We start from the raw sequence: 14,813 nt of genomic DNA, 5'->3' as shown, positions 1-14,813 counted from the left end.
AGGCAGATGTAGAGCGTTTGGAGAGGAAGATAAGCCGTGCAGCAGCATTAAGGATAGACTGGAGAGGAGAGAGATGGGATTTGGGGAGGCCAGATAGGAGGAGGTTACAGTAGTCCAATCTGGAGATGACCAGTGAGTGTATGAGGGTTTTAGTAGCATCCTGGGTGAGATAGGGTCTGAGCTTAGAAATATTTTTGAGATGGAAACGACAGGACTGTGAAAGGTTCTGGATATGTGGTTTGAACCTTAAACCGCAATTATCACCATGAGTGTCTTAGTTACCCACTAGTGCTGCATTACAGTAAAAAAATACAAGTACAAACTGTATGTAAAGGTGCTTTCAAATACATTTGAGAAGCGGTCCTCAGGTCACCGTCATTGATCAACAAACATTCATCACGAGCATTCTGTGTCATCTTTTAAGGGTTTTCTTTTCTCACACATGAGATCAGAACCAAAAGAGAATTTCTACTTTATGATAAAGTAGTCAGGGGGGTAGAGAGCCGGCCCAGGGGATGGGGCGTGGAAAAAAATGTATAACATTTTTGCAGCGCAGCTTCGCACTGGGGAGGGGGAGCTGTGAGACCCTCAGCCTGACAGAAATCCAGGGGGGTTCAATCACTATGATCACCCCCCCCAGGCAGGGGAGACTGCTGCTGCTGCTCAGAGGTAAGAGGGAGGGGGTGGGGCGGTTACGGACCTGGGCCACCGCCAGGCCCCTCCAATAAGCCCGGGCCCGGGTAATTCGTACCCGCCTCCCTCTCGGCATCCAGGAAAGTAGTTTATGGGGGTGTGTTTTATTCAATTATACTATGTCAATGTCGACATTGAGGCTGATTCAGGGTTGTATGTTAATGCATAGCCGCTGCGACTTTGCACACAGCAGCTGTGCAATAGTATGCTAATGCTGCAGGACACGTCTTGTGTAAATAGACACCTCCTGCCAGCTTCTGTGATCCGCTGCTGTGTTCGAGGATGCGGCATCAATCACTCTGTGTGACCATTGTTCATCAGAGTAACACCCAGGTTACTCAGGATGGGCATGAAACTCACACAGCCTGGGCCAATGAAGCTGCGTCGGAAGAAACAGACACTGGCCTCTCTATGCCCAGATAGCGTGGCCGACGTCCCCATTTCCCGGGACACTTGCCGTTGCTGTACCTTCCCTGCACCCAAAAGGCTGTAGCATGTCAATCATACTGCGGCTTAGGGGGTACTACGTCGCAGACACTCATAGGCACATAGTCCAGATCCTGTGCATGCACCACTTAGGAACCATCTAAATTGTATGCAAACCATGGGGTTTGCATACAACTCTGAATCAGACCAATTGTGAATTTCGACATTTTCACTGTTGACATTTTGTCCATATCAACATTCTGAATGTCCAAGTAATGACTAAAAAGCAATAATGACTTCAGTATGTGTGGGTCTACATCAATGTCACCACGGTGTATCTGCACTTGCCCTTAATAACAAATGATAGGGCTTTGACATGCTTATATGGGTGTTTGACTGCATTTGTTTTCATTTACGCATGAAACTTGCCCTTCCTGTACCCGGCCTAGATAGGTTTAACCATTTCCTACCCATCACACTCCGGGCGCAATCAGGGTTAAGTGTAAGGTTCATGCAAATCTTCATGTGCTCATGTGTGCAGCCAGTTTTCTGGATATTACGCATTTCGCCATACACTAAATGGGGTAGGTCTCATTCTGCATAAGCTCCTATATGTATTACTTATATGAACCAGCAAGTCCTTGTCCAGTGGAGAAATAGTATATTATTGAAATATGCCTGTATATACAGTATATATCTACATACACAGGCGATTATATCATTAATACGTTCCCTTATTTTCTGCAGTGTCTTCATGGTTTATAAAATGTGTATTACTTTTTGTCAGAGCTGTAAGCACCAGTGAGGTGTCATCCTGACCCCCTTCTGCCCCTCAATGCTGGAACCACTAGACATGGCAGAGAGGCCAAAGGCTGAATTCTGTTGATCACAAACGCTTCCCGAAGTTCCCAGAGGTTACAATTCAGGGTGCAGACTAAATTATTTCAGTGTAGAAACGTGCTTAATTATATGGATTACTGAATGAATTGTCAAGTGTAAGGAATTATTCTGATAAATTAAAATACTAATTAAACAGGCTGTTGCAGAATTTTCAGAACATTATAGGATTCCGCTTCTTCAGGTTATTTGCATATCCTTCATCTATGAATTTAATTTTGAAGGGCTTCATTTTTATATTTCAAAACCCTTTGTTTCACACAAATACAAAAAGAGGTCTTATGTTGCCCAATGCTTTGAATGTTCCAAATGAGTTCTACTTTTATTAGGAAAAATAAATTAAATTCTAAAATGTATATTTTTCTATTCAGGATAAGTTGTAGAAAGGCAATATGAAAAGGGGAAAGATTTCATTTAAAAATAATGAGAATCTCAGAGATATAGTTTGGTTTTTGCTTAATCCCTAAAAAGTGAAATAAAATAAAAAAACAGGATTTATAAATGCTTCCGAATTTGGTCATGTTTTATTGTCATACAATATGCTACTCGCAGGCAGCGCAGCCTTTCTATAGTACTGACATTCAGATGGTAGACAGTAACAGACGAACTCAAATGGCAAACAGATTATCGCAAACATTGTCACATGTGGCTCCATTTATTTCTGATCAGGTATTTAGATAGCGCACACATATTCTGCAGCGCTTCACAGAGAATATTTTAATCATTCATCTCAGTCCCTGCCCCAGCAGAGCTTACAATCTATGTTCCCTATCACATGGACACACATAAGCATTGGGGCCAATTAACCTACCTGTATGTTTTTGGAGGAAACCAGAGGGGAGAACATACACATTCCACACCGATAGCACCTTGGTTAGGAATTGAACTCATTGGGTCTGTGAGGCAGTAATTCTAACCACGATACCACTGTCATATAATTGGAGGCTTGCTCTATATAAGCACCATTGCTGCCTCAATATAGTGATGGGAACCAAGTTCAGGGCCAGCACGCCACAACCATTTTATTCAAAAACACAACTGGAAGCACAAACCAGCCACTAATAACTGTGAAACTCACGTAAAAAAGTGTTAACCTGCTCTGTCAAGATGCAATATGTGATGTATTGTACCTACGTGTCACTTAGTGGTTTGAGAGACTATGAAAAATATTTGTCTGGTGTCACCACTAAAACTTTTCCTTAGCGTCTGAAGGGTCTGCCAGTTTACCTAACATGGGAAGTCAGCTTCAGTGAAGCTTTGCAAAGCTGTCATTGCTATACATTAAGTCCATACAATGCCTTGCCTCAAAAGGTATTTTTGTACAGAGGATGCTAATGGCCTGACACAGCTGCCATGTAGGTATTGTTACCATAATGGCTTCAGATATGATGTATATTTTTCCTTACATGCTAATCGTATTGGCTGGTTATCAAGCTGATGGTTTGTTTTAGGCTGGAAAAATATGACTTATATTTTGTCAGCAGTAGACCTTTAGAATGAAATATAATTAGGATTATTATCTGTCATAGGGATGTCCAGTTTATTGATAGTCACTATTAAATCAGTTTAGTGTACCTATAAATGAATGCAGGCACAAGAGGAATAGAACAACTAAACAAATAATATTTTGCTTTCTTTATTATTTCTAGCTGCCAATAAGGAGAAGCTTGAGAAATCCACAGGGCTGAGGATCCTGCAGACAGGAGTGGCGGAGGTAGGACCTTCTATTATCATCCTTTCATATGCTCTGCATAGACAAACATGCGTGATTCGCCAGTGCTACTGTGTAAGGAAGTATTATTAAGAGGTCTGTGTACTAAGCCTTGGAGAGCGATTAAGTACCAACCAATCAGCTCCTAACTGTCACTTTTCAAACACTGCCTGTAAAGTGCCAGCAAGGAGCTGACTGGTTGGTACTTTATCTCCATCCACTTTATCTCTCTCCAGGGCTTAGTACATAAGACGCCTAAACATGATAGTAAAAAAATCTAACATAATATAGACAGAGTTTGAAAACTATGTCCGTCCAGTCATTGAACACTATATTGAAGAAGTCGTTAAAAGTGATAGAGTTGTTATACTCATGGGCAATCTTATCATTGAATAAAACAGACTTGTAATTGTTTTTGTTGTTGTGTTATGGTTGCTATATAAGTACAGAATCTAACCACAACAAAAGTCACCTTTAGGCCCTGCGCAGACTAAAGGTAATTGTTTTCACCCCTCCATTTGTAACAGGAGTACGGAGGGGAGACGGAATCTCATATACAGATTATTGATCTCTATGGTGTGACAGCAGTGCACATTGACATCTCTATAATGCGGATGAGGGATTGGAGCATGTTCTTCTTGTCTATCATCCTTGCTCTGCCATTCGCCTTGCTGAGATGCCTGATTGCACTGTAGGAGCATCTCTCTGTAGAGATCAGTGATCTCTAAGTAACTCAGCTCAATGTAAGATTTTTTTGCCAGGTAATTAAAACACGTTGGGCCGCAACAATAATTGAAGCTGTTTTTCGTTTCATTTAACGATCCATCGGGATAGAAAATATCATCCTTTTCTGCTTAAGAAATGAAGAAGCAAATAAATAGCCCACTAGGATCCTTTAGTGCTTAGATTCTATGTGTAACGTCTCATCACAGCCCCAATAACATAGTATTATCTTGAGTGCTGCAGGCTCCTCCATTACTTCTATATGTATTTATATAGTTCGCAGTGTAAAACTTTTTTATACAAGATTTTATGAAAACTTTTATTTTAACAAACTTACAATAGGTACTTTTTACATCTTGCAACTTTACTTATCAAGTAAAACAGTGCAGCGTATTGCATATAATTAATAATATTCTAAAAACTTTTTTTAATGATGGTTATAGTATCCCTCTTTCTGTCAATCCCTATTTTTTTGTTCTTTTATATTCATGATTATTACAATTGTTTTTATTGTTTAGAAATACATTTTATATTAACTATAAGTTTTGTATTTGCTTAAAGGATAAATCCTGCTTATTTGATTTATTGTATTTGTTTATTTTATTAAAAGGTGCAATATTGACCAAAACACAATCCCTAGACTATCTTTAAAATTTAATGAGATCCCTTTGTCATACTCTGTTGCTCTTACAGTAAGTGGCCTGATATACTGTCCTCATGTTATGTCATTATCACCTGCCTAAATGTTCAACAATCATTGTGATACTCTTCTTTATTATAATTCTTGAAAATTCCAATAAAATTCAGTTTAAAAAAAAAAGTTAAAAGGATCCCTACACATCCATCTGCTAGGCTTAATGTGTAATCAGTTGACATCAACTGCTTAATTAGTCACATATTAGCTTGCGCTATAGTACTTTCAATGGTATTATTTATCTCAAGAAGAGAATGAGAATGAAAAGAATGAAGACATCCTGGTCTGCTGAACCATCTCAGACCGAACCTTGTCCACTTATTCAGAGCCTTGTATGTGTATTGATTTCCTTTGTATCAAGACCCTTAACCTTGTACTTTGGCTATTACCCATTCATTATATGTGACTGCTGAAATTGGCTTCCAATGGCTATATTTCTTGAATTGACCATTATCCAACTATCAACACCCACAAGACCTGTCTACCCCAGGGCAAGTTATTTTCCATACATTTCCTCTTCTAAAATTTAACCCTTGTCTAGTGGGTACACTTTCTTGTAGGCAGTTAAGTAGCGACATGACAAAAAAAACGATTCAACTTAAAAAGGGAACTAGAAAGGAAATGACATAAAGATATTGTTGAAGTTTAAAGGTCAGTCTTATTAAAGCTTTAGCAGTTACATTTATATCAGTCTGTTGTATACAACACATCCACCACCTGAGATGTTAATTTAGATCAGACTACAACTCTCATACAACTCTCATAATTTCCACCACCTGGGATGTTCATTTATTTTCTTTTAAGTAAGACTAGATTAGACTACAACTCTCATAATTTCCCCCCCAGCCAAATTACATCTTGACCTAGTAGGCTTCTTAACAGACAAGCCTACCTCTACATTACATAATGGTAAGACAAAAATAAAAAGTTGTATGTATGGAGCCCTAGGCTTGTTTATTGAAATGTTACATTTTACAAAATGTATTTGTACTATGATTCTCAGCTTCAGTGATTCAGACAATTTTTATGGCCCATTCGGAAAAAGCAGGGGATCTTCTGCAACCGAGCAGGGTGAGGTGTCTTCTTTACTCTTTAAAACTAAGCAAAAGCTTAGAATATTATCATACTGATGTACAGTACTCATGGTTTTCGAGTGTTGTGAATCCAGCAATTTGTGACAGCAATGTTGGTTACAGTTATAGCTCTATTTATCAATCTTTTTTTTACTAAAGTAATGTGAAAATTAGTGTTTTCCCATTTTCACATTATTTTAGTTTCACTGAAAAGTATTAAAGGACTTTTGGAGCAGTTTTCGTGAAAAACTACTCCAAGCCCTTTAATTCGCATTTGTTTAGTAAGCAGATCACATTTCCCATTCTGCTATTCCCAACACTGGAGATGGCATTAAGCAGGGAAATAATTTTATGAGTGCTGGGACAGATCTGGTTGAATTAAATCATACGGTATCATTGGTATGAGATGCTGCTGCCGATGTAACGTACCTACTCACCACTATCGAGACTATCACACTGTCTATACTGATTTCACCATTTTCTGATTTTATGGATCGTTGGTGTTGGATTCAACCGGTATTATCAGATATTACTTCCATTGTGTGGCTGAAGACATTAAAAACAGAACATGGATGTGATATTGATTCTACACTTGTGACATAAACAACATAAGTAAGTAGGGTTTTGTTAGGGCTCAAAGAAGTCTGGTGCGGCTGAATCTATGGGAAAAATCATTACATCATTATAATTACTTCTTCTCTTGTGACAACTCTGAGATTACTGCTTCCTTTTCTTCAGGTTATCACTCTTGCACTTGAGATCCAGTTGTTATTAGCCTAGTATATGCAGCAGCTCCATTCCTACATAAACAGAAGGGGCTGCTATGTCAGAATGACATATCCTGATGTCAGACAGTTGCGATGTAAGGGGTGGCAAGTCACTGGTGGTGTTTAGTCAGTATGTGAGATTGTCACATCCAACGAATGGTTAGAGAGAGATCAGAAAGACACATGATTAGAGATGCTCAAAATATTCTAGCAAGTTCAAAATTTAACTGAACTTTCCTGGTTCAACAAACTTAAACTTTTGATCAAACCAATCTTGAAAATATTGAAATTCTGTTTTGCCTTGATCACCATGTTGCGTATTTTGTAGCTGCTAAGCAGTCAGCTCGAATTAAGAGTTCGCATTAAAAGATAAAAAAAAAAATGTTTCCTGTTGCTGCCCATTTCAGCTTAAATACTGTAAGTAAAAGTAACAGAGTTCAAAATTTGCACAGAAAATAATATTTTTTTATACAATTTAGTTATTTAAGCTCGAACATGATTGAACCTTGTTAACCGTAATGAAACTTCTTTACTTTACTCAAATTTAGCTACTTTTTTTAAGCCTTTAAATTTGTGAATTTATCATAATTTTGTATTAATTTTAGAACAGTTTTGAGATCCACTTTAAAACTATTTGGAGCTAGACATGATAATGCATACCTCTTAACAATTAAAATTCCAATACTTTGGACACAGTCATGATCCCTCTGAACAGGACCATATGACAACTTGTGGCCATGCCCCCAGCAATTGATAAAAACACGAGCATATGGCATCTGCTCACCACCATGACCAGAAATATACCTCCTAACTTTCAGACAAGTATACAAACCACAGGAACAGGGATCAGTCTCATAAACTGGTTAAAGTTAAGAGGAATGATATTGCATTCTAAATGTATGATCAGGACAGATGCTTAGAAGAATATCGTTCTATGGGCCTATTCGTTATCTTTTATGGTCCCATAACATGCCTGTTCATTATTAGGGGCCCGATGGGGCCGTCTACTGTTCAGCTACCTTATACCCAACAGACCCAGACTCTCCACTGTGTGCCCTACGGCCATGCTCATGCATGAACTCAGGTCAGGCAAGCATAGGCAAACGAAACCCCCTGGAAACCCCCCTCCCCAACCCACACCATGACCACAATATAAATAATGTAATAGAATTTTACTAGTGCTGCATGTTCTTCACAGTATCATAAATGAAATAATTAGCACCACCTGTGATTCTTTTAATATGTATCAGTCAGTAATAAGTACACCTGTGCACCAACTAGGAGATTTGGAAAACATTCACTGTTAGGGATGTGCTGCTATAGAGCTCAATATGTACGTATATGTCCAGGGCAGTGCTAGGTTATTCTGCTGCTCCCCCAGACTTGCTCCCATGATCTGGAATGGTGCCCACATCTAAAATAAAAACATTCAGCTCAGGCAGGATGGCCCTAATGCCGCATTTAATGGCTTACTGTGATCTATGGTCCTGTATATGCTGGAATTATGACACACAATACACTTTGTATGACGCATATTAAAGCTGGTTAAGTGCTAATTCTACCCTCTTCATGGGCTGGCCACACTCACTCTAAAATCACGCAGTTGGAAACCCCCCTCTAGAAATCTTGCATTTGCCACTGAGGCAAGCACACTGGGCATATCCAGCTGGGGTAAGTAACACTGCAACTTCGGTGTTAAGTAGTTAAGTTATTATAATGACCTCTTCTGTGACTTCTCAGTGATGATTGGTGCCCTTCATCATATCTGTCTTCTAGAGACTAATGTCTTAGGCCAAGTTCCTACACTTATAAAGCCATAGGCCATTGTGTCACAGACTGGTCAGCCTTTTATAATGAAAGTGGTGTGATATAATGCATACAGTAGGCATCATACAGGCTGCATGGTATGCACACTGTGGAGCTATCTACATAACATCTGTAGAGAGAGAAACAAACATGATAATATATTTGGAAAGGCTAGCAATAATAAAGCTACACGCTGTGGCTTGTTTTTTACAGATGAGATAAAATGCAGATATACAGTACATATTCAGCGCTAGATGAGTACAAAAGCAAATAAATAGCAATCTCTGGGACTGACTTAAGAATCAATAATAACAACACAATATAAAATAACAGCACATTTTATAAGGATTTTATTAGTTGAAGCAAAGTATATCAATCATGTTAGGATTCTATATATATAGATTATAGTGAAATACTATTTCATTGCTGAGGGGTAAATTAATATTGTATGACAAGTAGAACACTTGTTAATGTCTTATGGGGGCACTATATATAGTCACAGTAGTGCACACTTGTGGCACTGTAAGGGCAAGCATGCATATGCTCCCATGTGCAGTCAGTGAATGCGGAGAAAAAATAATTGATACTTCACATTTAAAGACGTGCCTTGCATCCTACTTAAAATGAGCCTTTGTTTTGTAGATTTCCTTATAATGGCACAGGTGGAATAATTAGTCTCACAATAATTTACTACAGGGATGTCCAATGTGTCGATCGGGATTGACCAGCAGATCATGGGATGGCCTGATGTAGAAGATCGCTGCACTACTGCAAGGGACAGTATCCAAACTCCTTGGCTCAATACAAGTGTATTCAAATACTGCATTGAATACACTCATGCCATTTCAAGTAGCTTGTAGACTATCCTTATGTGTAGTGGCAAGTAGCTTGTAGACTATCCTTATGTGTAGTGGCAAGTAGCTTGTAGACTGTCCTTATGTGTAGTGGCAAGTAGTTTGTAGACTGTCCCTTGCTTCCATCCCAGTGTGGAGAGCAGCACTACATGCCACTAACACATATTCTGGGCACTGTGTGGCATTATTATGTGATATAGGCACACATTCATTTAACATGTATTAGGTCTTATTAGTTTCTGTTTTAACAAATAAACGCTTAAATTGTTTATTGAATGCTCAGATGAATACACTTGGTTAAAATTAGGAATGGTGGTGGGAAGTGTGGTAGATATGTAAAAGTAGATCACAACCGACTGGAAGTTGGACATGCCTGATTTACTGCATTCACCTGTGCTCCATGGAGGAGATACACAGTAGTATTTATGGATAGAGAAAGGTTAAAGAATCTGAATTAGTGGTTGGATGACTTCCGGTAATGTTCCTGTATTACTGATGCCCACAAGGAGACATACATTGATACTTTAAATAGCCTCTGGTTTATAGAACGCTGGCAAGGAACCTGCAGTGCCTCAATACTGCAGAGCTAATTCTCACCTTCTCAGTGACTGGATTGTATGTATAATAGAACCAACCATCCTATTTACTGATTTACATGCAGGCGTAGAATTGGACTCAAGTGTCCTTAACACTTCTGACAATACTAAATCAAGGCTAGGAATAAGGGTATAGAATATTTCACTCCATGCTCATTACTGCTTTTATTCTTGTGGCCCAGAAAACACCCACCCCTACATCTCTATGATAAGAGATGTGCATTCCGCTCCGTATATTATAAGCTATTGCTGTCTTGCTGCTAATTTATTAAATGAGTCAAACACCATTTCCTTTGCTATACTTGGCAAAACATGTTCACCTATTAATTCCCCCTATCTAAGATTATAGTGAGGAAAGAGAAAATATGTAATTCCTAGTTAACACATGAATAAGCGGATACAATCACTTTCTTCCAAACAATAACAGGATTACCTTGAGAACTGTCAATTTATTTGACAACACAGCATTGCCCAAATTTTCATGAAAAAGACAGCAGTAGAATTCAAGTCCGGGGTAATAGGACGAAGAGAAATCTGCATTCATGATAATAAATATTCATATTTGTGTGCTCAAGAGATGGAATCTAATCAAGGGGCTATTGATGCTTTCGCTACCCTTTCTCGCTCTCTTTCTTTTTTTTTTTAAAGCAAGGCGTTTCATCTAAATTGGGTTTGATATGGAAATGTGTCTCTCTCGAAGTCCTCCAGGCCATAAGCATGCTGGGATAACAGTGGAGGTGCCCAGTACATCAGAAGCTGCTGATGGTGGTCACTGTTGTAAATGGAATAAAAGCCAAAACAATAAAATGGAATCGCTTGGAGACTGTTTATGGTCAGCCTCAGGATTAACTGTTTCTGTGCCAAATAAAGTATAGTAATAAGAGATAATTTCCTATATTATTATTATTATTATTATTATTATTATTATCTTGCTGTCAGATTTTTTGTTGTAATTGTTTATTCATTTTTTATTGTTTTTTTTTAGAAACTGCTTTATGAGCATAATTACTCAGGATACATACAATATATGCAGGGATTGCGTAAGATTTAATTTTTTATATTTTCTGTGCAGCCGCCAACTTTCCTATGCGGACAAACAAGAGCAGAGTGCTTTCTAGAGATAAGCTGTAGTTATTTATTGTCAACTTATTAGAGTCCATAGAAATTTTGTCTACTTTTATTTTTTTATCTGTGAATAAAATGATTGAATACACAGTGAGGGGCAGATGTGAATTGAACTGGTTTTGAGTAGCTTATCTAGGACAATTCTCTCTGCACATGCTCAGATAACGAACACACGCAAATTCGACTTTGACTGAAGCGGTGGAACTGGGATGGGAAGAGGCGTCTTCATGTATTAAGAGTTAGTAAGGGGGTGTGCTCACGCAAATGCTCCTGTTGTGTATCCACTGCAGTGTTGGAGCAGGGAGATTTTGCACCCTGTGCCGGGCCCGTCCCTCAGTGTGACATCACATTGTCATGTGTTCTGGGGCCGCAGACACCAGGAAATTAAGCACTGCTTCCTTAGGACGCTTTGGGCGGCTGTACAGGTTGCAGGTGCATGCCCACAGTGTCCAAAGGAGGTGCTGTTCCAGGCATAAATAAAATAAAAAATCTCATAAAAAACATGCATCCCTTTAGACTCATAAAAGTTGTTTTAACAATACAACATTGAGCAGTTCTAGTACAGTACAACTCTGTATTATGAAGATAAATAACAACAAATATTGCAGTATTTTAACATTGGTGAAGTTCTAAAAACTGAATATTTTGATAATGGTATGTTTTAATATATTAGTGAGGCAGAAGAACAAAAAAAATAACTATTAGCGCCAAGTAACACATTAGTATTCAGCGCTCTCTGAGGCTAGGTTACCTTCTATGCTTCAAGTTTAGAGTCTAATCTCTAGTCTAATAATAACATATGATGGATTGCAGCTCTTTTTACACAACTAAAATGTATACATGAGTTTACGGATATGCTGTGGATATGCAGTATATATGCTGTGGACTCCCATTTGGTGATATATATATATATATATTATATATATATACAGTGCATCCGGAAGCTATTCACAGCACTTCACTTTTTCCACGTTTTGTTATGTTACAGCCTTATTCCAAAATGGAATAAATTAATTTTTGTCCTCAAAATTCTAAACACAATACCCCATAATGACAACGTGTAAATAGTTTTTTTGAGATTTTTGCAGATTTAATAAAAAAAAAAAAAAGAAATCACATGTACATAAGTATTCACAGCCTTTGCTCAATACTTTGTTGATGCACATTTGGCAGCAATTACAGCCTCAAGTCTTTTTGAATATGATACCACAATCTTGGCACACCTATCTTTGGGCAGTGTGTCGCCCTTTCCTCTTTGCAGCACCTCTCAAGCTCCATCAGGTTGGATGGGAAGCGTCGGTGCACAGTCATTTTCAGATCTCTCCAGAGCTGTTCAATCAGAATTCAAGTCTGAGCTCTGGCTGGGCCACTCAAGGACAAGGACATTCACAGAGGTGTCCTGAAGCCAATCCTTTGATATCTTGGCTGTGTGCTTAGGGTCGTTGTCCTGCTGAAAGATGAACCGTCGCCCCAGGTCAAGAGCACTCTGGAGCAGGTTTTCATTCAGGATGTCTCTGTACATTGCTGCATTCATCTTTCCCTCTATCCTGACTAGTCTCCCAGTTCCTGCCGCTAAAAAACATCCCCACAGCATGATGCTGCCACCACCATGCTTCACTGTAAGGATGGTATTGGCCTGGTGATGAGCGGTGCCCGGTTTCCTCCAAACATAACTCCTGGCATTGATGCCAAAGAGTTCAATCTTTGTCTCATCAGACCAGAGAATTTTGTTTCTCATGGTCTGAGAGTCCTTCAGGTGCATTTTGGCAAACTCCAGGCAGGCTGCCATGTGCTTTTTACTAAGGAGTGGCTTCCATCTGGCCACTCTACCATACAGGCCTGATTGGTGGATTGCTGCAGAGATGGTTGTCCTTCTGGAAGGTTCTCTTCTCTCCACAGATGAATGCTGTAGCTCTGACAGAGTGACCATCAGGTTCTTGGTCACCTCCCTGACAAGGGCCCTTCTCCCACGATCGCTCAGTTTAGACGGCCGGCCAACTCTAGGAAGAGTCCTGGTGGATCCGAACTTCTTCCATTACGGATGATGGAGGATTTTATATCCTATGACGGGAAATGGAGAAGAGGGGACAGAAGTCTCTTATTGGTGCACTCGGGTGATCAGATACATATAATATTAAAACGTATTGTTTAATATATTACTGCATAAAAATTGAGAACATTTTTTATATATTTTTTATTCTTTCATATCCAATGTGTTGCACTTGGGAAGCATAGTGAAATAAAAATAAAATAGAGTATATGAAGAAAATAAAGATGTGTTTTAAAAGAGTTTGTTTGCTAGTGTATTTATATTTTTGTTTGTAAATTATTTTATGCCACATCTGTTGTTTATAATATTTGGTTCCTCAATTATATACCCAGCTCAGAGAATCCTCTGATTTACCAATTATAATAATATCTGTGTCAATTTGTTACAGTGCTAGAAGGTATTGCTGCCCCACGATTATTCAGTTCCTATATTCAGTGTGCATATCTTCATTGTTTGTTATAGTATGTCCCAGAAGGTAACGGGCACAGTATCACTGTAGCTGTGTTAGGTCTATGCTATATTCTGATTATTTACTAGATGTTATCTGTTCATTACATAGAATCCAAAGGATTCTAAACATACCAGACCGTGCTGCAATATTGCAACACGGTCTGTGGTTACTTGCTAGCAAATGATAGTCTTGACACAATGTTTGTTTTAAGTGTCATCATAGTGAGTTATAATATCAGAATAGTATGCTATTCATTTGCCGCTGTCTATAGCATATGACAGCTAATGTGGGTATATAATCAGATGATATGTTATGTATTATGTTCAATACTTCTCAGATCTTATCAAGTAAATCTATCTCAACTACTATATAAGGAAGTCTTCTTACAAGTGATCATCACGCTATACTATATAATGTACCCCATGTATCCCGTTTGTGATAATAACGGTCAGAGTTATATCCGAGAGTTTGATTATAACAATGCTCTGTCTCCGATATGCCGGTTAGTATATTCAACCACTCTTTATAACATAATATAATGCTGACAATGTAGACATTTAGTATTACTTCACGGTATTTTTACAGTACCACTCTGTCAAACAACGCCAGTTGATCGGTTAGCTACTTTTTGTACCTTCGTACAGCATTCATTCATTAATCTACATTTCAGGTAAACCAGCATCCAACTTAGTGTATCAAAACAGGGTACATTAATAGCAACGTGGCAGTACTTTATGATAATACTGGTATATTAGTGTATACAGAGCACCAGCAAAAACTGCTGATACGCGTTTCACTACCTGGTAACTTTCTTATAATAATAATAATAATAATAATAATAATAATAAAAATAGTAGTAGTGGTAATACATGTAGACTAAGCCTACCTTCCTTATCTTCTTGACCTCTCCACTACCTTCCAGCACTGTTTCTATAGAACAAATGCTG

At 38.5% G+C, this 14,813-nt stretch overlaps 1 protein-coding gene across 1 annotated transcript in view; it reads left to right on the top strand.

The window, feature by feature from the left end:
• PTPRN2 (protein tyrosine phosphatase receptor type N2) overlaps positions 1–14,813 on the top strand; it is a 1,246,087-nt gene that overhangs the window by 775,924 nt on the left and 455,350 nt on the right. Inside the window, exon 12 of the mRNA XM_088445425.1 lies at positions 3,666–3,730. Within this exon, the coding sequence (XP_088301551.1) occupies positions 3,666–3,730 (65 nt within the window). The remainder of the gene's footprint in view (positions 1–3,665; positions 3,731–14,813) is intronic.

This window comes from Taudactylus pleione, unplaced genomic scaffold (genome assembly GCF_031769625.1).
Source record: "Taudactylus pleione unplaced genomic scaffold, aTauple2 ptg000380l, whole genome shotgun sequence".
Taxonomy (NCBI): domain Eukaryota; kingdom Metazoa; phylum Chordata; class Amphibia; order Anura; family Myobatrachidae; genus Taudactylus; species Taudactylus pleione.
This window is presented reverse-complemented; position numbering and strand designations above follow the sequence as displayed.